General features: G+C 48.0%; 1 protein-coding gene across 1 annotated transcript; it reads left to right on the top strand.

Moving 5' to 3' along the window:
• Positions 1–2,215: 2,215 nt before the first annotated feature.
• On the top strand, positions 2,216–21,172 carry LOC116970522 (zinc finger protein 2 homolog; the record flags this gene model as incomplete). Its single annotated transcript, XM_033017161.1, has 4 exons — positions 2,216–2,299; positions 11,255–12,992; positions 20,363–20,499; positions 20,891–21,172. Coding segments are annotated over exons 2-4 (2,048 nt in total), but the record flags the coding sequence as incomplete, so codon positions are not given.
• Between the last annotated feature and the right edge of the window lie 2,787 nt (positions 21,173–23,959).

The following is a 23,959-nucleotide window of genomic DNA, read 5'->3' as shown; positions in this document are numbered from 1 at the left end:
TATTAATGATCTGGATGAGGGAATTGAAGGCAATATCTCCAAGTTTGCGGATGACACTAAGCTGGGGGGCAGTGTTAGCTGTGAGGAGGATGCTAGGAGACTGCAAGGTGACTTGGATAGGCTGGGTGAGTGGGCAAATGTTTGGCAGATGCAGTATAATGTGGATAAATGTGAGGTTATCCATTTTGGTGGCAAAAACAGGAAAGCAGACTATTATCTAAATGGTGGCCGACTAGGAAAAGGGGAGATGCAGCAAGACCTGGGTGTCATGGTACACCAGCCATTGAAAGTGGGCATGCAGGTGCAGCAGGCAGTGAAGAAAGCGAATGGTATGTTAGCTTTCATAGCAAAAGGATTTGAGTATAGGAGCAGGGAGGTTCTACTGCAGTTGTACAGGGTCTTGGTGAGACCACACCTGGAGTATTGCGTACAGTTTTGGTCTCCTAATCTGAGGAAGGACATTATTGCCATAGAGGGAGTACAGAGAAGGTTCACCAGACTGATTCCTGGGATGTCAGGACTGTCTTATGAAGAAAGACTGGATAGACTTGGTTTATACTCTCTAGAATTTAGGAGATTGAGAGGGGATCTTATAGAAACTTACAAAATTCTTAAGGGGTTGGACAGGCTAGATGCAGGAAGATTGTTCCCGATGTTGGGGAAGTCCAGGACAAGGGGTCACAGCTTAAGGATAAGAGGGGAAATCCTTAAGAACCAAGATGAGAAGAACATTTTTCACGCAGAGAGTGGTGAATCTGTGGAATTCTCTCCCACAGAAGGTAGTCGAGGCCAGTTCATTGGCTATATTTAAGAGGGAGTTAGATGTGGCCCTTGTGGCTAAGGGGATCAGGGGGTATGGAGAGAAGGCAGGTACGGGATACTGAGTTGGATGATCAGCCATGATCATATTGAATGGCAGTGCAGGCTCGAAGGGCCGAATGGCCTACTCCTGCACCTAATTTCTATGTTTCTATGATTCCTTTACCCTAAGAGCTAAATCTAACGAGGGAGAGGGAGAGAGGGAGAGAGAGAGAGAGAGGGAGAGAGAGAGAGAGAGGGAGAGGGGGAGAGAGAGAGAGAGAGGGAGGGGGAGAGGGAGAGAGAGAGAGAGAGGGGGGGCGGGAGAGAGAGAGAGAGAGAGAGGAGAGTATCTAGCGATAGGAGCTCCGAGATCGTCAGAGAGCCCTTTCGATGATCAGAGCATAAATAGAGAGAGAAATAGAGAGAGAGATGGAGGTAGATAGAAGACAGAGATAGATAGATTTAGAGACAGAAAGCGCTAGATCGGGAGGAGAGAGAGAGAGAGAGAGAAGGGGAGAGAGAGAGAGAGATGTCTGTGTACATTATCCCACAGTCGTTGTTTACTATTTGACAGTAGATAGAGAGATGGGGAGAGAGAGAGATGGGGATAGAGATGGGGAGAGGGGGGGGGGAGCCCTGACCCCGCGGGAAGAGCCAATAAACCCTGTAAACCGGCAGTAAAATGCTCCACAGCCGCCTGTGTCCCGGGGGGGGGGAGGAGGTGGAATCACGTGTGGACGGGGTTTGGAGCCAAGATCTTTTATTTAAAGCGAGTTGTGAGGGTTTGTTGGGCCGCGGAGGGGAGCGACTTCCGGTGGAGGCGTCATCCTCCCCCTAGCAACGGGGCCCGGACCCCGGGTAGTGAGGGAGAGGGAGATTAGAAACGCTTCACCGGCGGCGGAGGGAGAGAGAGTGAGAGTGGAGGAGGGGTTGTACTCACGGCTCATCCCCGCCCGGCCCGGCCCGGCCCTGACCGCCCGTTGCCCCGCAGACAGAGGGAGGGGCCTCAGCCCGGAAATGACCTCACGGCCCCGGCCCGTTGCCCCGCAGACAGAGGGAGGGGCCTCAGCCCGGAAATGACCTCACGGCCCCGGCCCGTTGCCCCGCAGACAGAGGGAGGGGCCTCAGCCCGGAAATGACCTCACGGCCCCGGCCCGTTGCCCCGCAGACAGAGGGAGGGGCCTCAGCCCGGAAATGACCTCACGGCCCCGGCCCGTTGCCCCGCAGACAGAGGGAGGGGCCTCAGCCCGGAAATGACCTCACGGCCCCGGCCCGTTGCCCCGCAGACAGAGGGAGGGGCCTCAGCCCGGAAATGACCTCACGGCCCCGGCCCGTTGCCCCGCAGACAGAGAGAGGGGCATCAGCCCGGAAATGACCTCGTTGCCCCGCAGACAGAGGGGCATCAGCCCGGAAATGACGCCTCTGTGGCCAAGATGGAGCCGACCCGCACGGGACCAAAGCTCCTAAATAAAGCGCTGGAGGATCTTTGTACTGGACGGTGTTTGATATTGAGAAAGCATATGATATGATGTGGGGAGAATGGTTATTAGTGAAACTAGGTAAGTTGGGGATTAAAGGTCGTATATTTAAATGGATTAAGGATTTTTTATTTGGGAGGTCAATACAAGTACGAGTTGGAAATCAATACTCAGGAACATTAGATATTGAAAATGGAACACGTCAAGGGAGCATAATAAGTCCTTTACTATTTTTAGTAATGATAAATGATGTATATGAAGATATTGTAAATGAAATGGGAGTTTCACTGTTTGCGGATGATGGGGAAATCTGGAAAAGGGGGAGAAATGTGAAGTTTATTGTGCAGAAACTACAGAGGTCTATAATAAAGGTACAAGAGTGGTCATATAAATGGGGATTCAAATTTTCTGTGGAAAAGACAAAGATAATGTTTTTTACTAGGAAGAAAATTGGTAGTGAGGTTAAACTAAAATTATATAACCAGGGATTGGAGAGAGTAAAATACTATACATTTTAGGTTTATGGTTTGATGAGAGGATTACATGGATGGTTCATATTCAGAAAGTAGTGGACAAATGTAAGAAGATACTTCATGTAATGAGATGTTTAGTTGGATGTGATTGGGGGGCAGATAGAACAGCTTTGAAGGCTATATACACTGGGTTAATTAGATCTGTGTTAGATTATGGTTGTGTGGTGTATGGGTTCGCATCAAGTACTTCTCTTAAGAAAATAGACAACATTCAATATCAGGCATTGAGAATATGTACAGGTGCAATAAAAACAACTCCAACAGCAGCATTACAGGTTGAAATGGGGTAGATGCCTCTAGAGATGAGAAGGATACAGCTTTCATTAAATTACTGGATTAACCTACAGGGCCACAGTCAAGAACACCCAGCACAAGTTACTGTCAAACCATGCTGGGAAAAGGAGAGAAGGGAAACAAAAAGTTTTGGATGGACAGTGACCCAGAGAGCATTACAAATCAGCATAGCACAATTAAATGTGGTTCCAACATAGAAACATAGAAATTAGGTGCAGGAGTAGGCCATTCGGCCCTTCGAGCCTGCACCGCCATTCAATATGATCATGGCTGATCATCCAACTCAGTATCCCGTACCTGCCTTCTCTCCATACCCTCTGATCCCCTTAGCCACAAGGGCCACATCTAACTCCCTCTTAAATATAGCTAATGAACTGGCCTCGACTACCCTCTGTGGCAGAGAGTTCCAGAGATTCACCACTCTCTGTGTGAAAAAAGTTCTTCTCATCTCGGTTTTAAAGGATTTCCCCCTTATCCTTAAGCTGTGACCCCTTGTCCTGGACTTCCCCAACATCGGGAGCAATCTTCCTGCATCTAGCCTGTCCAACCCCTTAAGAATTTTGTAAGTTTCTATAAGATCCCCTCTCAATCTCCTAAATTCTAGAAGGTATAAACCAAGTCTATCCAGTCTTTCTTCATAAGACAGTCCTGACATCCCAGGAATCAGTCTGGTGAACCTTCTCTGCACTCCTTCTATGGCAATAATGTCCTTCCTCAGATTTGGAGACCAAAACTGTACGCAATACTCCAGGTGTGGTCTCACCAAGACCCTGTACAACTGCAGTAGAACCTCCCTGCTCCTATACTCAAAACCTTTTGCTATGAAAGCTAACATACCATTCGCTTTCTTCACTGCCTGCTGCACCTGCATGCCTACTTTCAATGACTGGTGTACCATGACACCCAGGTCTCGCTGCATCTCCCCTTTTCCTAGTCGGCCACCATTTAGATAATTGTTCTAAATTAGTTCCATTACCTTCAATTCCACCTTGGATACTTCCAGAGGCAACAGTAGACTTTACAATATTAGAACAGAAAAACAAGGATAAACAACGTATGTATAATTCATTCGTCATACAGGAATACATTGACAGATACTACAGCTTTGTCCAAATTTATACAGATGCATCAAAAGATTCAGTAGATAAAGTAGGAGTAACATTTATTGTACCAGAATTTCACATCAAAGTAGGGAAGAGGATCAATAATGAAGTCTCAGTATACACAGGTGAAATGATTGCAATATTGTTAGCGGTACAGTGGGTCGAGGATACCAGGCCTTTAAGGATAGTTATTTGTTCAGATTCAAGTTTAGCAATAAAGAGTTTACAGCACAGCCATTCAGACAGTAGACCAGACATTTTGATTGAAATACAACAAACACTATTCAGAATTCAAATGATGGGGCTTACAGTCATATTTTTATGGGTACCAGCACACATTGGCATTAGAGGAAACGAAATGGCAGATAAGGTAGCAAAAGAGGTAACAAAAAGAAGTAAGATTGATTTAAGTATTAACATAGGTAAAACTAAAATTAAAGACATTATTAAGCAAAGACTGAAGGAAAGATGGCAAAAGCAATGGGAGGAAGAGCGGAAAGGACGGTGGTTCTACAGAGTCCAGAGGAAAGTGGGAGAAATGAGATGTGCAGGAAAAAAAAGAAAAGAGGAGACAGTAATTTCAAGAATCAGATTTGGACACACTGGTCTGAACAGTACACTTTTTATAATAGGCAAGCATAATACAGGCAGATGTGAATACTATGGGCAAGAAGAGACAATAGAGCATGTCATTATACATTGTGAGAGGTATGAGGAAGAAAGAAGACAAATGAGTGAACGATTCAGAAAAGAAAAAGTACAATTTGATTTAATAGATATTTTACAAAATAATTCATATAAGTGCTATCAAATCCTATTGCTTTTTCTCAGGGTAACCAATTTGTTCGGAAAGATATAGGTTATTAGTATATAAGTTATAATGTTATTTGATCCACACTCCATACCAGTTGGTGGCGGTAATGCACTAAAAAGTTGTTTGCCAACCGCCAAAAAAAACTACATAGAAGAAGAAGAGGGAGAGAGAGAGGGAAAGAGGTGGGGAGGGAGAGATGGAGAGAGGTGGGAAGGGAGAGATGGAGAGAGAGAAGGGGATAGAGAGAGAGAGAGAGGCTGGGGAGTGAGAGAGAGGGAGAGAAAAAGATAGAGGGAGAGAACAAGAGGGAGAAGTGAGAGAGTGAGTGAGTGTGGTGAGAGAGAGGGAGAGAGAGAGATGGAGGGAGAGAGAGAAAAATAGAGGGAGGGAAGAGAAAGACGAGAGCCCGAGAAAGCATGGGGGGGTGGGGAGGAGAGTAGTAGAGTGGGAGAGAGGGAGTGAGGGCGAGAGACGAGAGAAAGAGAGGAGGGATCAGGGAGAGAAAAAGGGAGCAGACGGAGGGAGATACGAGAGGGGGAGAAAGAGGAGAGATAGGGATGGAGAGAGAGAGGGAGAGAAGAGAGATGGCGAGAGGAGAGATAGAGGAGCGGTAGAGAGTAGAATAGAGAGAAGGAGGCGAGAGAGAGAGGGAGGGAGAGAGATAGAAAGAGAGAGGGAGGGAGAGAGAGAGGGAGGGAGAGAGAAAGAGAGGAGGAGAAAAAAAGATATGGATAGATGGAGGGAGAGAGAGGGAGAGAGAAAGAGAGGGAGAGAGAGAGGGAGATAGAGGTAGAGCGAGATAGAGGGAGGGAGAGAGAGGGAGGGAGAAAGAGAGAGGGAGGGAGAAAGAGAGGGGGAGAGAGAGAGGGAGAATGATAGGGGGGAGAAAAAGATAGAGGGATGGAGAGAGAAAGAGAGGGGGAGAAAGAGAGAATGATAGGGGGGAGAAAGAGGGGAGAGTGAGGGAGAGAGATTTAAAATGTTAAATCTTTTCTTAAATGGATAAATGTTTAGATCTAGTAATTGAATTTTGTAATTAGCTACAATTGGGTAACTAACTAATTTTATGCTTTAATTTCAGGTCATCCAAGTAAGATTGTTTCATATTTGTTTCAGAATGCTTCAATCTATAGGGAGGTTTCACGGCAGTCGGGTCACGACCCATGACCCGTACTGTTGCTACGCTACTCCAAATGGATTACACGCGATGAACTGCAGGTAGGCACTTACCATTGTTTCCAGCGTAGCGGGCCCGTTAAAACCCGCTGAAATTGTCCATTTTTGCGCTGTAAATAATTATGGAAATCGGGATAAGCGTGTGAGACATTTAGCCTACTTCAGAATTCCAAAAGTGAGGAGAAATGACGGTGGATAGAAAAGAGAGCTGAAGGGACAACAACAGACAGAGTGCTTGGCGAACATTGGCCGTTTGCTCACTGCATTTCATCAAGTAAGGCATTATTTGTGTTTTTTCTTGATTCCTTTGGCATCTAAAAAGTTTCAGAAGTGATAAATCTGGCTGTAATTTTTTTAAATCGCCCATGGTTCCCAAGTGGGTTTTTACATACAAAATGAAAACGCATCTGAAGAAAAATTTACAGCCAGATTTATCACTTCTGAGAATTTTTAGATACCAAAGGAATCAAGAAAAAACACAAATAATGCCTTACTTGATGAAATGCAGTGAGCAAACGCGATAATTCCCAATATTTTCAATGTTTACCAAGCACTTTAGCTGCTGTAGTCCCTTCAGTTCTCGCTTCTCTTTACCTTCATTTCGCTTCACTTTTGGAATTCTGAAGTTGGGTACATGTCTCTCACACTTACCCCGACTTCCACAATTTTTTTCAGCGCAAAAATTCAACATTTTGGTGGGTTTTAACAGGTAGGAAAGTACGCGTTTCTTGCATTCATAACATATACCGGAAGTGACGGATATCCTTCAGTTGGATTTAGCGGCTCCATGCATCAAGCCCTATGACCCAGTGACCTTCCGTGCAACCCCCCTACATATCTCTATCTATCTCTCTCTCTCTATCCCTCTCTCTGTATCTATCTATCTCTCTCTATAAATATATCTCCATATCTCTATATCTCTCTCTCTCTATATATATATATCCATATCTCCATATCTCTCTAGCTCTATCTATCTCTCTCTATATATATCAATTCAATTTAAAAACTTTATTGGCATGATAAAAAATACATTGTTATATTGCCAAAGTATAAAACATGACATACATATTAAAAATGCATAAGTATAAATACAAGTATACAGTGCATGGATAGATATGTCCCTGTACATAAACTCGCAATGGGCCTATAGCCCTTTATTGATTGCTACACGTTCTTGCAGGTGTGAGCAGTACAACACAATAGCAAGTTTAGCAATTCAATATAAATTTCTTAGTGTCAGTTAATGCCAATTAGTGTGTGCGTACATATGTGCATGTTGGTCATTCACCGTCTCTCAGGTTATGGCATGCTGTTACGTATTGTGCACCAAGATGTGCCGTATTTCCCTCTCTCTCTCTATATCTATCTATCTATATTACTAAAAGTCTGATCTTGACCACTTCCTGTTGCTCTGTATATTAATTTTAGAAAATACGCTGCCACTTACGGATGTGATTTTTGGCTATCTTACTCAGAGTCCCCCTCCGCTGTGCAGTACAAGAGGATTTTCCCATTGATGACACATAAAAGAGTTATTAGTGTTTAAAAAAAATTGAGATTCTCTCTCCTGAAGGCCATGCCCCTTTCGGAGGGACTATAAAACATGGAAGTGTTGAGTGCCTCAGTCAGGGTCTGCAAGATGGGGGAGCGAGAGGGTCACGTCTCTCAGTCTGAGCCAAAGATCTTATAGCGGAGCAAGATGGGTTACTCTCACGCAAACGTGTAGTACGGTCATGGGCAGATTCATGGGTGATTATAGGACCCATTTTAGCAACCAGCCTCCGCCATCTTGCTTCCGGCCAAAGATCGGATCTTTGTTTCCGCTTCCGCTCCCGTATCTTCGCTTTGGTCTTTGACTTGGGCGGGGAGAGGGGGTGCGCGGCCCAGGGCAAAGAGGTCTGCGGCCCGGGGAGAGTAGGTGCGCAGCCCAGGGAGAGTGGGTGCGCGGCCTGGGGCAAGGAGGTGCGCGGCCCGGGGCAAAGAGGTCTGCGGCCCGGGGAGAGTGGGTGCGCGGCCCCGGGGAGAATGAGTGCGCGGCCTGGGGCAGCGGGGAGAGGGAGTGTGCGGCCCGGGGCAGCGGGGAGAGGGAGTGTGCGGCCCGGGGAGAGTGGGTGCGCGGCCAGGGGCAGCGGGGAGAGGGGCATAGGAGGGGGGGAGACATTGTAGTGTGGGGGGAGGCGAGGGAGTGCCGGGGGGGGGGGGGGGTTTACAATGCTTCTTATTTAATGTCCCTTGTCTAGTCTGAAATAAAGTTCATCATTGGATATAAAAATCAGAAGAAATATAATTGTGTGTGTTATATATTATATACATTTATATCGCATTCATGTATGTGTGTTTATAAACATTTTATTCTTTAACAAGAATTAACAGAATTATGAACTAACAGAATTATGAATCTAACCCTATATCACGCAGAAAAACTTCCCCCGCAATGTCAATTACCCTGCGAGTCGGGTCGGGTCGGGTCAGGTAGGTTCCGGTTACTACAAAATCAACTCGAACACAGCTTATGAGCCATTTAAAAATAAATGATTTAAAAAACATTAAAAAAGACAATTACCAGAGTCAAATTTTATTCTTGACAAGAAGTATGAACTGACAGAATTATGAATCTAACCCTATATCGCACACACAAACTGTTGCTCCGCAACACTGATTACACTGTGAGTCGGGTCTGGTCAGGTAGGCTCCGGTTACTGAAATGGGCGGGGAAAAATGCCCAGGATCCCCTCCGTAGCGTACTACACGTCAGCCCATTGTATTTCGCAGGAGTGGCCTATCTTGCTCCGCTATAAGATCTTTGGTCTGAGCTGTGAGTGACACTGAACACATGTCTACTAAACTGTGAGTGGGTTTACTGACCTGTCAGTGCCCTTAATGTAGTTTGGAAATGCTAAAGCTGTGTTGCCTTTGGTTTGGAAATGCTAAAGCTGTGTTGCCTTTGGTTTGGAAATGCTAAAGCTGTGTTGCCTAATTAAAGTTGCCTTGCCTAATTAAAGGCGCCTTGCCTTCGATATAATTAAAAGTCTAATCTTGACCACTTCCTGTTTGCCCTTTATATTGATTTTAGAAATAAATGTTGGCCATCTTACTCGGAGTCCCCCTCCGCTCATTAGGTGCCGAGGATTATTCCCATCGATGAAAAATATAACAGTTATTAGTGTTTAAAAAATGTTGAGATTCTCTTTCCTATCAATCACACCATGAAGGCCACGCGCCCTTCTGGTGGGAGGAGTGAGGGACTACAAAACCCAGAAGTGTGCGAGTGGCTTGGTCTCTGCAAGAGGGAGGAGGGAGAGGTCATGACTCGCTGTCTTTAGTGGTCTTGCACCCTGCTTGAAATTGTATGAAACTGCACTTGAATTTGGTGGCCTTGCACCCTGCTTGAAATGGAATTCCAAGGAATAGCCGTGAGTCAACTGCCAGCCCACCAGCCGTGAGTGAGTGAGCTACCAGCACAACAGGCTTGAGTAACTGAGCCGCCAGTCCAAGAATCTATTCAGCCCCGAATGTCCATACTAGCCCTCTGGAAACAAGTTCAGCCCAGAGCACCCATACTAGCGCTCCAGAAAGCCCCCCCCACTGGCCAGCAATATTGGAATTGGTGGAGTATTGGATTGGGGGACGAGCCCTCCCGTGTGATGCTGGGACCCAACGGGGGGGGGTCTCGGTCTCTCTCTCTCCCTCTCCCTCTCTCTCTGCTGTCTCTCTATCTCTATCCATCTCTCTATCCATCTCTCTCTCTCTCCCTCTGTCTCTGTATCTCTTGCTCTCTCTGTCTCTCTATCTCTGTATCTCTCTATCAAATTTTCAATTAAAAAAACGTTATTGGCATGATAAAAATACATGGTTATATCGCCAAAGTATAAAACATAACATCCATATTAAAAATGCATCAATATAAATACAAGTCTACAGTGCATGGATAGATATGTCCCTGTACATAAACTCACAATAGGCCAATAGCCCTCTCTCTCTTTCTCTCTCTCTCTCTCTCTCTCTCTCTCTCTGTCTTTCTGTCTCCTCTTCTCTTCTCTCTCTCCTCTAGCCTCTCTCTCTCTCTCTCTTCCTCGTCCTCTCTCTCTCTCTCTCTCTCTATGTCTCCTCATCCTCTCTCTCTCCTCTCATCTCCTCTCTCTCTCTGTGTCTCTCTCTCTCTCTCTCGTCCTCCTCTCTCCAACCTGTGACGTTGGTCATCTGTTTTACTGTCAAATAGTAAACATCAATACTACGTTTTTTTCGTCCAAACTGCGGAATGTACATCTCTCTATCTCTCTGTCTGTCTGTCTGTCTCTGTATCTCCAACCTGTGACGTTGGTCAATCTGGTTTTACTGTCAAATAGTAAACAATACAATACAATACGGTTTTATTCGTCACAACGACTGCGGGATAATGTACACACCTCTCTCTCTCTCTCTCTCTCTCTGCCTTTCTTTCTCTGTCTATCTCTCTCTATCTATCTCTCTCTCTCCCTCTCTCTGTCTGTCTCTCCCTCTCCCTCTGTCTCTCTCTCTCTCTATCTGTTTCTCTCATCAAATTTTCAAATTTTCAATTAAAAAAACGTTATTGGCATGATAAAATACATGGTTATATCGCCAAAGTATAAAACATGACATACATATTTAAAATGCATATATATAAATCCAAGTCTACAGTGCATGGATAGATATGTCCCTGTACATAAACTCACAATAGGCCTACAGCCCTTTATTGATTGCTATCTATCTCTATCTGTGTCTCTCTCTGTCTGTCTCATCTATCCCTCTCTCCATCTCCATCTCTTTATCGCTCTCTGCCTCTCTATCTCTCTGTCTCTCTCTCTGTCTCTCTCTCTCTATCTCTGCCTTTCTCTCTCTCTCTGTCTCTCTCTCTCTAGCTCTGACTTTCTCTCTCTCTCTCTCTCCCCCTCTCTCTCTGTCTCTCTCTCTCTCTGTCTGTCTCTCGGATGCTCAGCACCCCCCAGGTCTCTCCCCCCCAAGCACTTGTAATGTTCACGAGTTAGTAATGTCCTGTTTGCTAGCTTGTTGACCCTCTGTGTTCCCCTACTGCAGGGTTTAGGAGCCGTTGCTGTGGACGGAGAGACGGGGACGTGAGCAGTCATTGAGGGCAGCCAGGGTGCAGGCGAGCCCCTCATCTGCTCGGTGTGCGGGCTGAGCTTCGATGGAGGACCACATGGCGGGGCACAACAAGGAGAAGCGTTATGAGTGCGACGTGTGTGGCAAGGCCTGCCAGAGCCCGAGCAAGCTGGAGGCCCACCGGCGGGCGCACACGGGAGAACGCCCCTTCAACTGCTCGGACTGCAGCAAGAGTTTCATGACGGCGATGGTCCTGAAGGCCCACCGGCGGGTGCACATGGGCGAGAAGCCCTATGACTGCTCCACCTGCGGCAAGAGCTTTACCCAGTTGTCAGGGCTGTGGCAGCACCGGCGGGTGCACAGCAGTGTGCGGCCCTTCACCTGCCCCGACTGCGGCAAAGACTTCAAGACGTCCACGTACCTGAAGGTGCACAGGCGCGTGCACACCGGGGAACAGCCCTACACCTGCGGCGACTGCGGCAAGGGCTTCACCAGGTCCAGCAAACTGCTGAAGCACAAGCGCACCCACACCGGCGAGCTGCCCTACACCTGCGCCCAGTGCGGCAAGAGCTTCACCCACTCCGACATCCTGCTGAAGCACCAGCGCACCCACACCGGCGAGCGCCCTTACACCTGTGCCCAGTGCGGCAAGGACTTCACCCAATACAGCACCCTGTTGCAGCACCAACATACCCACACCGGCGAGCGCCCCTACACCTGTGCCCAGTGCGGCAAGGGCTTCACCACCTCCACCAGACTGCTGATACATCAGCGCACCCACACCGGCGAGCGTCCCTACACCTGTGCCCAGTGCGGCAAGGGCTTCACCACCTCCACCAACCTGCTGATGCACCAGCGCACCCACACCGGCGAGTGCCTCTACACCTGTGCCCAGTGCGGCAAGGGCTTCACCTACTCCAGCAACCTGTTGAAGCACCAGCGCACCCACACCGGCGAGCGCCCCTACACCTGTGCCCAGTGTGGCAATGGCTTCACGTACTCCAGCAGCCTGCTGGTGCACCAGCGCACCCACACCGGCGAGCGCCCCTACACCTGTGCCCAGTGCGGCAAGGGCTTCACCCAGTCCAACAACCTGCTGAAGCACCAGCGCACGCACACCGGCGAGCACCCCTATACCTGCGCCCAGTGCGGCAAGGGCTTCAACGACTCCAGCAGCCTGCTGGAGCACCAGCGCTCCCACACCGGCGAGCGCCCCTACACCTGCGCCCAATGCGGCAAGGGCTTCACCAGACCCTGCAGCCTGCTGGTGCACCAGCGCACCCACACCGGCGAGCGACCCTACACCTGCGTCCAATGTGGCAAGGGCTTCACCCATTCCGGCAACCTGCTGGTGCACCAGCGCACCCACACCGGCGAGCGCCCCTACACCTGTGCCCAGTGCGGCAAGGGCTTCACCCAGTCTACTCACCTGCTGAAGCACCAGCGCACCCACACCGGCGAGCGCCCCTACACCTGCACCAGGTGCGGCAAGGGCTTCACCCAGTCTACTCACCTGCTGGTGCATCAGCGCACCCACACCGGCGAGCGCCCCTACACCTGTGCCCACTGCGGCAAGGGCTTCACCCAGTCTACTCACCTGCTGAAGCACCAGCGCACCCACACCGGCGAGCGCCCCTACACCTGCGCCCAGTGTGGCAAGGGCTTCACCCGTTCCTCCAAGCTGCTGTCCCACCAGCGGGTGCACGCCGGCGACCGTCCCATCCCCAGCCCGGTGTGTGGAGAGCGCTTTGCCATGGCCTCCCACGCCCTGTCTCACCAGCACGTGCACACCAGTGGCCCGCCCTACGACTGCCCGTACTGTGGTGAGTCGTTTGACAGCTCGCGGGGGTTGCGGCAGCACCGGCGGGCCCACGCCGGCGAGCAGCTGCTCCCACTGTGACAAGAGAGCATGGGGGCTGCGGGAGCACCAGCGGATACACACCGGAGTGTGGCAAGAGTTTGACCCGCATGTCCAGCGTGTGGCAGCACCGGCGTATCCACAGCGGTGAGCGTCCCTTCCCCTGCCCGTCCTGTGGTAACGGCTTCACCCGCCCTGACCACCTGCTGGAGCACCGGCGAGTCCACACCGGCCAGCGCCCCTTCACCTGCCCGCTCTGTGGCAAGGCCTTTGCCCGCTCCTCCAGCCTGCTGGCACACCGCCACGTGGATAGATAGGCGCTGTTTAGGTAAACACAAAATACTAGAAGGAATGGGTAACATTTCTGGTCGAGACCCTCCTCAGTCTCGCCCCGAAATGTCACTCAGTCCTTCTGTCCAGACATGCTGCCTGACCCGCTGAGTTATTCCAGCATTTTGTGTCCTTTTTTGTAAACCAGCATCTGCAGTTCTTTGTGTTGCTACGTGAACAATGTCCCTTAAAGCTGCACATATATATTCCTCTCTCCTTATCTCACATCCTTTTATCTCCTTATTTTCCCTCGCCTCTGTCACTTAATTCACTCATCTGCCGATCACCCCCTCATCTGTCAACATAGTCAGTCTGAAGAAGGGTCCCGACCCGAAATGTCACCTATCCATGTTCCCCACAGATGCTGCCTGACCCGCTGAGTTAGTCCAGCACTCTGTGAAACGTCACCTATTCATGTTCCCCACATATGATCGATATAACCATAGCATGCGAAGTATTGTGTTAGTGACAAGAATGCTTTGAATGGGTATACTCTGTGATTGATGTGTTAGACGTCATTGCTCCAACTCTGTATAAACATGTGACGACGTTTCCAAAATAGTAACAAAAGATGCTGTATGCCTTTGTTCATTAGAGTGATGGCCCAGGAGGGTTAAGTATGTGTTGCATACTTGACTTTGTATCACCTGCCACTCTCGCCGGCTAAATGACCAGTAAAGCTTGTGTTGGTTGATCTAACTTATTGTGAGTTGTCTGTTTTAAGAAATGTACCTTAACAGTTCTGGACTCCCCAACATGGGGAACATGTTTCCTGCATCTACCCTGTCCAATCCCTCACTAATTTTATACGATTCTATAAGATACCCGCTCATTCTTCTGAATTCCTGTGAATACAAACCCAGTCGACCCATTCTGATTCAGATTCAACTTTGTCATTGTCAGTGTATAGTACAGAGACAACAAAATGCAGTTAGCATCTCCCTGGAAGAACGACATAGAATATGATTTCAATAAATAAAGCTATTTACATGTATACAGTCATAGTGTTTTTCCTGTGGAAGGAGTGTAAGGGGGGGGGGGGGGGGGATTGGCAGTCACCGAGGTACATTGTTGAGTAGTGTGACAGCCGCAGGAAAGAAGCTGTTCCTGGACCTTCATATTCTTTCAACATATGTCAGTCCCGCCATCATCCTATCTCCCTCCCATAGAAACATAGACATAGAAATTAGGTGCAGGAGTAGGCCATTCGGCCCTTTGAGCCTGCACCGCCATTCAATATGATCATGGCTGATCATACAACTCAGTATCCCGTACCTGCCTTCTCTCCATACCCTCTGATCCCCTTAGCCACAAGGGCCACATCTATCTCCCTCTTAAATATAGCCAATGAACTGGCCTCGACTACCCTCTGTGGCAGAGAGTTCCAGAGATTCACCACTCTCTGTGTGAAAAAAGTTCTTCTCATCTCGGTTTTAAAGGATTTCCCCCTTATCCTTAAGCTGTGACCCCTTGTCCTGGACTTCCCCAACATCGGGAGCAATCTTCCTGCATCTAGCCTGTCCAACCCCTTAAGAATTTTGTAAGTTTCTATAAGATCCCCTCTCAATCTCCTAAATTCTAGAGAGTATAAACCAAGTCTATCCAGTCTTTCTTCATAAGACAGTCCTGACATCCCAGGAATCAGTCTGGTGAACCTTCTCTGCACTCCCTCTATGGCAATAATGTCCTTCCTCAGATTTGGAGACCAAAACTGTACGCAATACTCCAGGTGTGGTCTCACCAAGACCCTGTACAACTGCAGTAGAACCTCCCTGCTCCTATACTCAAATCCTTTTGCTATGAAAGCTAACATACCATTCGCTTTCTTCACTGCCTGCTGCACCTGCATGCCTACTTTCAATGACTGGTGTACCATGACACCCAGGTCTCGCTGCATCTCCCCTTTTCCTAGTCGGCCACCATTTAGATAATAGTCTGCTTTCCTGTTTTTGCCACCAAAATGGATAACCTCACATTTATCCACATTATACTGCATCAGCCAAACATTTGCCCACTCACCCAGCCTATCCAAGTCACCTTGCAGTCTCCTAGCATCCTCCTCACAGCTAACCCTGCCCCCCAGCTTAGTGTCATCCGCACTCCCCATACTCTCTATCTCTCTATCCCCTTCTCATCCGCACTCCCCATACTCTCTATCCCCTTCTCTCTCTCTCCATCTCTCTCACCACCCTCTCTCTCTTTATCCCCTTCTCTCTCTCCCATCTCTCCCTCCCCACCCTCTTTCCGTCTCTCTCTATCCCCTTCTCTCTCTCCATCTCTCCCTCCCCACCCTCTCCCTATCCCCTTCTCTCTCCCTCCCCCCCTTTCCCTCTCTCTATCCCCTTCTCTCTTTCCATCTCTCCCTCCCCACCCTCTAACTCTCTATCCCCTTATCTCTACCCATCTCTCCCGCTCCCCACCCTCTCCCTCTTTCGCTATCCCCCTCTCTCTCTCTCTCTATCCCCTTCTCTTGAATTGCCTCTTCCAGCCTCTGGCAGTAATGATTTGTCTTCTGTAAATCATCACACCTTTCCAGGAGCTCCATCATCGAAGACATTGGAGGAGCTGTGATGAATCAAAATAATGGAATTATCAAGTGTTGTCTGTTTTCCTCCACCCATAGCTGTCACCACCCCCACTCTGCTAAAAGGCAGACCACATGACGGAGATGAGGCGCTCCGATCAGTGGGTTGCTGTCAGGCCACGAGCCGGATCTACCCGCACCCTGCACGGAGGGAGGGAGACCCGGCTGTGATCCTCGACTTGCCCTGACAATGGTCCCCAGGCTGTTGCTGTAACTTATTCCCTGCGGCATCTAAACAATGCGCTAACTCACAACAATTGTCCCTCTCCCACTGTTCAATCCCACGGGTGCATTCTCTTCTTGATTCTGGATGGACACAATGTCGACACATTTTGACAGAATACACCGTTGCGACATTAAATGCGACTTATTCTCACACTTTAGCTTTAGCATTCAGAGTTCAGAGGCACAGTATGCAAACAGGCCCTTCGGCCCAGCGAGTCCATGCCAATCATCAATCCATCACCCGCTCACACTAGTTTTATGTTATCTCACGTTCTGCATATTAGGGGCACATTTACAGAGGGCAATTGATGTTCATGCCATCATGCCATAGGGATGTGGGAGGAAACACACGCCGTCATAAGAAAAACGTGCAAACTCCACACAAACAGTGGCCGTGGTTGGAATCGACCCAGAGTCTCCGACGCCGTGAGCCAGCGGTTCTACCAGCTGCACTACTGTGCCGACACTTATTATTGTCACATGTACTGAGAAACAGTGAAAATATTTTGTTTGCATGCTATCCAATCTAATCAGGTAATACTGTACATAAATACGACCAAGCCAAGCACAAGTACAGCAGGTAGAGTGAAGAGAGTCTAATGAAATATTAATATTATTCATTGGCTCCTTTTACCCTATCTCCCCGCCCTATCTCGAGGGGCAGAGAGAGAGAAATGGGACGGGAGAGGGATAGAGGGGTGAGAGAGAGAGAGTGGGGGGGAGAGGGTGGGAGGAGGAGAGGGGGGCGAGAGAGGGGGATGTAGAGGAGGGGAGAGGGAGGGGAGAGAGAGGAGAGAGAGGGGGGAAGAGGGAGGGGGAAGAGGGACGGGGGGGGGGGAGAGCGGGGGGGAGAGGGAGGGGGGAGGGAAAGGAGAGGGGGGAGAGAGAGATTCAAGAGAGTTTATTGTCCTGTGTCCCTGATTGGACAATGAAATTCTTGCTTTGCTTCAGCACAACAGAACATAGTAGGCATGAATACAGAACAGATCAGTGTGTCCATATACCATTATATACGTAAATACACACATGAATAAATAAACTGATGAAGTGCAAATAACAGATAATAATGGGCTATTAATGTTCAGAGGTGAGGAGAGGGAGGGGGGGAGAGGAGATCCATGTCTCTGAGAGGGGAAGAGAGAGAGGGGGGGGGGAGAGAGAGGGGGGGAGAGAGAGAGGGGAGAGAGAGAGAGGGGGTGATAGACAGAGAGGGAGGGGGGGAAGACAGAGAGGGAGGGGGGGAGAGATGGGGAGGAAGAGACAGAGAGGGGGGAAAGAGAGGGGGAGAGACAGAGAGGGGGGGAAGAGACAGAGAGGGAGGGGGGGAGAGGGAGGGGGGGAAGGGGGGAGGCAGAGGGAGGGGGAAGAGAGATAGGGGGGGAGAGAGGGGGGGGAGAGGGAGAGGGGGAGAGAGAGGAGGAAGAGGGAGGGGGAGACAGAGAGGGAGTCGGGAGAGGGGGGAGAGAGAGGAGGGGAAGAGACAGAGAGGGGAAGGGGGGAAGAGAGACAGAGGGGGGAGGAGAGGAGATCCACGTCTCTGTGTCGCCGTCAATCCGTTTACTCGCTGCCGAGCGGCCGCCACACGTGAGTTTTGTGACTTTGACGACAGATCGCAGCGGGGATATAAACGGGAAATAACATCAATAACAGCAACGTTTGTAACAGAAAATAGAAAGGAGAGAGCAGTGGGGATTTTAACATTCAAAAATAAGCAATTTTGTAAAAAATTAATCGTTCAACCTAAATTTTTAGAAAAGCATTTTCAGTCTAAATCATCGGATCTAATAAACGCGACGTTTTTAAACATTTATGCAATAATCTTTTCACAAAGTTATCCAAATATAAATATCGAAAAAATTGAGGGGGGAAACAGAAAAGCCTTGACCTTTTTAAAATGGTTCAAATGGAAATAATGAATGTAATCAAAAATAAACAGATTTTCTACACAAACAACAACAAAAGGCGATGTTTTTGTGGCCCAGTGTTGTGATAGTAGGTGTAGATTGGTGACTTATTGCCGTTAGTTAGTGATAGAAACATAGACAATAGGTGCAGGAGTAGAGGCCATTCGGCCCTTCGAGCCTGCACTGCCATTCAATATGATCATGGCTGCTCATCCAACTCAGTATCCTGTACCTGCCTTCTCTCCATACCCCCTGATCCCTTTAGCCACAAGAGCCACATCTAACTCCCTCTTAAATATAGACAATGAACTGTGGCCTCAACTACCTTCTGTGGCAGAGAATTCCACAGATTCACCACTCTCTGTTTTCCTCATCTCGGTCCTAAAGATTCCCCCCTTATCCTTAAACTGTGTGTGTGGCCCCTTGTTCTGGACTTCCCCAATGTGAGGAAAGAGTTAACAGACATGGTTGATTTAGACTAGGGATAGAAATATAACTTAGAAATAAATAAGATGTCAGCAGAAGCCAGACTGCTAGTAGAATAGAAAGTAACGATATAAAGACAGAGAGAAATTCTAGATAAAAAGTAGCAACAGAAATACTTCAGTAGAAGTTTGGGTGGACGTTCCACGACGTTCTCGTGGGAATCTGGGTTTTATGTTATGATTGGAAGAAGCTCAATGGGTGTGAAAATAGTGAAAAGAAATGTATTAAGATAGAAGACATCCCGATCCTCGGTGTGCCTCTAGGTAGGTATGTTGCAAAGCCTACCTGAAGCGTCTTTGAAAATCTGTCGCTGCGGGTGTGCGCGATTTTGGCGCCGTTTAGAGGGGGCGGGTTTAAAACGCGATTTTCTCTAGGCTGTTCAAAACGAAGATGTTCAGCCTAGTTAATTATTAACGAAAAATCGCTGGAAGACCCCGTCGCAAAAGCTATTATTAGTTTTAAAGGCCTCGTAAAATAGTTATAGTAGTTTAAAAATCAATCTCTAAACCCGCGACCGCCAGCAACCGCAGGGTCTCATAAAGCAAACCACAGAAGGTAAGTTGTATATTTTTACATTAAAAAGGGCTTCTAAAGATCCCTTTATACAAAGTTTAATATTGCGAGTAGCTCATTTTGGGCCCATTATATCCCGCAGTATTATTCTGGGCATTTGAGGCACAAATCTACCGCAATGTGAACGTTCTAAACCAGCGCGTTCACAGGATCCCACTGGAAAGCTGATTTAAATGGGCATTTATTTACAGCAATTAAACACTAAATTCCTTCCATTTGGTCTATAAATTAATGTAAATGAGATTTAAAAATCATGTTTTATTGTGAATTATTTGTGAATATTATTTGGACATTTAGGCTATTTAAAAATGTTAATCATTTATTAAGAAATGGATAGATGTTTAGATCTAGTAATTGAAGTCTGAAATTAGCTACAATTAGGTAACTAACTAATTATATGCTTTAATTTCAGGTCATCCAAGTAAGATTATTTTATATTTGTTTCAGAATGCTTCAATCTATGATAACTGAAAATTTCATTCAGTTCTCTTAATTTTTAAGAAAGTTATGGGCTTTTGACTGTTCACGATCACAGCTTTTTTGTTATGTCCATAGAAAATCAATAGGGAACAAGATGCTCATTTCCGAGTATGAAAATGGCCATAACTTTTTAAATACTTGAGATATGAAAGTGAATTAGGTGTCAAATTAAACTTATTTTTATGCTTTATCTGATGGGATAAATTGCAGACTTGATTTTTAAAATCTCAAAATTTTGTAACATTGCTACTCTAGGGGACATCAGATGAGAGGCACCTATTCTGCAGAATATGAAATTAATAAAAACACTTCTTTGCCTGAATTTGTCTCAAGAGCGTTTGTGATTTTGAATCTCACACCCAACATCGGGAACAATCTTCCTGCATCCAACCTGTCCAACCCCTTAAGAATTTTGTACGTTTCTATAAGATCCCCCCTCAATTTTCTAAATTCAAGAAAGGCCCACCCTCTATTTCTCCCTCGCCCCTCTTTTTCTCTCTCCCTCTCTTTCTCCATCTCTCCCCCAACTCAGTTTCCCATCCTAACAACCTGAACTAACAACCTCTGTCTGTCTGTCTACTACACGTTGTTGTCATTCAAGATGATTTAAACTTCCCACCTGTGTTTATTCAACTCATTTCCAGCGGGAATGTGAAGGTCGGTCGTGGAGAAGCGAACTCCCAGTGACCGAGCGCGCGAGCGAGCGACCGTTGGTGAAGAACCTTCTGGAAACGGCGGGAAATAACGGGCGGCAACGGCTGAGGGAGCGCGAGCGGCGACAGTTGGTGGGATCTCGGCGGCGACCGACGGCGGTCCCGGCCAATGGGCGGAGGGTTAGAGGGACATCCCGCCTCCCATAGGTTCTGATTGGATGGGGGCTGTGATGGGCGGACGGATCATCCAATGGGCGGGTGTTGGAGGTTGTCCCGCCCCCTGTCGTTGCTGGTTGGATGGAGACGGGAGAGCGGCAGACGGATCATCCAATGAGGAGGGGGGTAGGGTCTGAGGGTTGTCCCGACCGCGCGCATTGGAGGAGGATGGGAGACTGAGGGATGGAAGGGCCAATGGGCGGGGGAGTTGGTGACTGTCCCGCCTCTAGTCCTGGCTGATTAGATCGGTGATGGGCAGCTAGATCATCCAATCTGAGTTGATGATTGTCCCGCCTCCTACAGGCTAGTGATTGAAGGAGGAAACGACGACGGGCATCGGTCTCGGCCAATGGGCGGAGGAGTTGGTGGTTGTCCGGCCTCCTGTCGTTGCTCATTGGAGGAGGATGGAGACGGACTGACGGCCCGGCCCGGGAGCGAGTGTAAGACAGTTTGTCCGCCCGGGAGCGAGTGTAATACAGTTGTGGGGCCCGGGAAGGAGAGAGGTTGCACCGGCCCGGAAATAACGTCACTGCCCCGCAGCCCCGCCGTAAGCGGAGACGTCAAGAGCGGGGCGGAAGGCGCAGGGTGGGACAGGAGAGCAAGGCCAAGTGGACGAGGAGTTTGTGGAGTGTCTGTCTGTCTGTCTCCCTCCCTCCCTCATGGATTCCCAGAGCAGCTTGTACAGGAGCTGACCAGGGAGAAGGCAAGTCTGGTTGTTCAGTGTCGTGCAGTGAACCTGCTTAGATAAAGACAACTGGAGGTGAAGGAGCCATTAGTGACCAAATAAATGGCCATTCATTTACAGGAATCAAACACTAAATTCCTTCCTTTGGCCCATAAATCCACGACAATGAGATTTAAAAATCATGCTATATTGTGAATTCTTGTGTGAATGTTATTTGGACACTTAGGCTATTTAAAAATGTTAAATCTTTTCTAAAGAAATGGATAGATTCACAGCAAAATGATTTGAGTATAAGAGCAGGGAGGTTCTACTGCAGTTGTACAGGGTCTTGGTGAGACCACAGCTGGAGTATTGCGTACAGTTTTGGTCTCCTAATCTGAGGAAAGACATTCTTGCCATCGAGGGAGTACAGTGAAGGTTCACCAGACTGATTCCAGGGATGGCAGGACTTTCATATCAAGAAAGACTGGATAGACTCGGCTTGTACACGCCAGAATTTAGAAGATTGAGGGGGGATCTTATAGAAACTTACAAAATTCTTAAGGGGTTGGACAGACTAGATGCAGGAAGATTATTCCCGATGTTGGGGAAGTTCAGAACTAGAGGTCACAGTTTAAGGATAAGAGGGAATTCTTTTAGGACCAAGATTAGAAAATCATTTTTTACACAGAGTGATGAATCTGTGGAATTCTCTGCCACAGAAGGTAGTTGAGGCCAGTTCATTGGCTATATTTAAGAGGGAGCTAGATGTGGCCCTTGTGGTTAAAGGGATCAAGGGGTATGGAGAGAAGGCAGGAATGGGATACTGAGTTGGATGATCAGCCACGATCATATCGAATGGCGGTGCAGGCTCGAAGGGCCGAATGGCCTACTCCTGCACCTATTTTCTATGTTTCTATTCTTGGTTCTTCTTGGTTCTCCAAAATATTTCAAATGGAATTTAAACTGGAGGTGATGGAGGGAGGGCTTAAGCCAGAAAGGGTTTTTGGGAAGAAAGAGCTACTTTAAATTTAGTTGCATCTGGTTGGGTAACTATAGTTGGGTGGAGATTATTCCATGCTTTAATTGTGCGGGGGAGGAACGAATTGCTGTACACATCTGTCTTCGTAGCTGGAATCACAAATTGGATCGAATGCCCTCGTCTGCTCCTAATTGGTTTGGGTTTGGTGTAGGTCTTGTAATCTATGTTGAGCTGATCATTTAACATTTTGTAAAAACAGGTTAAACGGTGAGCTTCACGTCTGTCTTGGAGAGGGTTCCACCCCAGAGAATTCAGAAGTTTGGTGACACTCGCTTCTCTCTCTTCAGACCGAGAGTCACAGGAGAGTGAGACACAGAGATAAGGAAGTGTAAGGTGTTACTCCAGCACTCTGTATTATACAAATAGTGTCAGGTTAGGAAAATGGGAAGTACAACGAGATCTGTGTGTCCTGGTACATCAGTCACTGAAAGTAAGCATGCAGGTACAGCAGGCAGTGAAGAAAGCCAGCAGGCAGTGAAGTTGGCCTTCATAGGGCGAGAGGTTGAGGTTAGGCGCATGGAGGACCTACTGCAGTTGTACAGGGCCCTAGTGACACCACACCTGGAGAATTGTGTGCAGTTTTGGTCTCCAAATTTGAGGAAGGATATTCTTGCTATTGAGGGTGCCCAGCGTAGGTTCACCAGGTTAATTCCTGAGATGATGGCGGGACTGACATATGTTGAAAGAATGGGTCGACTGGGTTTGTATTCACTGGAAGGGGGATGCTGTTCCACAGCCTAGGGGCTGCAACCGCAAAGGCGCGGTCGCCCGAGCTTATGCCTAGACCGTGGGATATTCAGCAACCTCAAGTCGGCCGATCTGAGGGGCCTGGAGGTGGAGTGGTGGGTGAGAAGACTTTTTATGTAGGTGGGGGCAAGCCCATTGAGGGCTTTGTAGACATGGAGGAGAATCTTGAAGTTTATACGGAACCGCACAGGGAGCCAGTGGAGAGAGGCCAGGATTGGAGTGATGTGGTGTAACTCAGCGGGTCAGGCAGCATCACTGGAGAACATGGATAGGTGATGTTTCACAGATTGCTGAAGCAACTCAGCGGGTCAGGCAGCATCACTGGAGAACATGGATAGGTGTCGCTTCACAGAGTTCTGGAGTAACTCAGCGGGTCAGGCAGCATCTGTGGCCAATGTGGATAGATGATGTTTCTAGATGAAGAAGGGTCATGACCGAAAAAAACCGGCCCCTATCCATGTTCTCCATAGACAGACACAAAATGCTGGAGTAACTCAGCGGGACAGGCAGCATCTCTGGAGTGAAGGAACCTTCTTCAGACTGATAGTCACAGGAGAGTGAGACACAGAGATAAGGAAGTGTAAGGTGTTACTCCAGCACTCTGTATTAAATGAATAGTGTCAGGTTAGGAAAATAGGAAGTACAACAAGATCTGTGTGTCCCGGTACATCAGTCACTGAAAGTAAGCATGCAGGTACAGCAGGCAGTGAAGAAAGCTAATGGCATGTTGGCCTTCATAGGGTGAGGGGTTGAGTTTAGGCGCAAGGAGGACCCACTGCAGTTGTACAGGGCCCTGGTGACACCACACCTGGAGAATTGTGTGCAGTTTTGGTCTCCAAATTTGAGGAAGGATATTCTTGCTATTAAGGGAGCCCAGCGTAGGTTCACAAGATTAATTCCTGAGATGATGGCGGGACAG

The sequence above is a fragment of the Amblyraja radiata genome, unplaced genomic scaffold (assembly GCF_010909765.2).
Source record: "Amblyraja radiata isolate CabotCenter1 unplaced genomic scaffold, sAmbRad1.1.pri scaffold_988_ctg1, whole genome shotgun sequence".
NCBI lineage: Eukaryota > Metazoa > Chordata > Chondrichthyes > Rajiformes > Rajidae > Amblyraja > Amblyraja radiata.
Note: the sequence above shows the minus strand (reverse complement) of the source record. Positions and strands in the feature narration are given on the sequence as shown.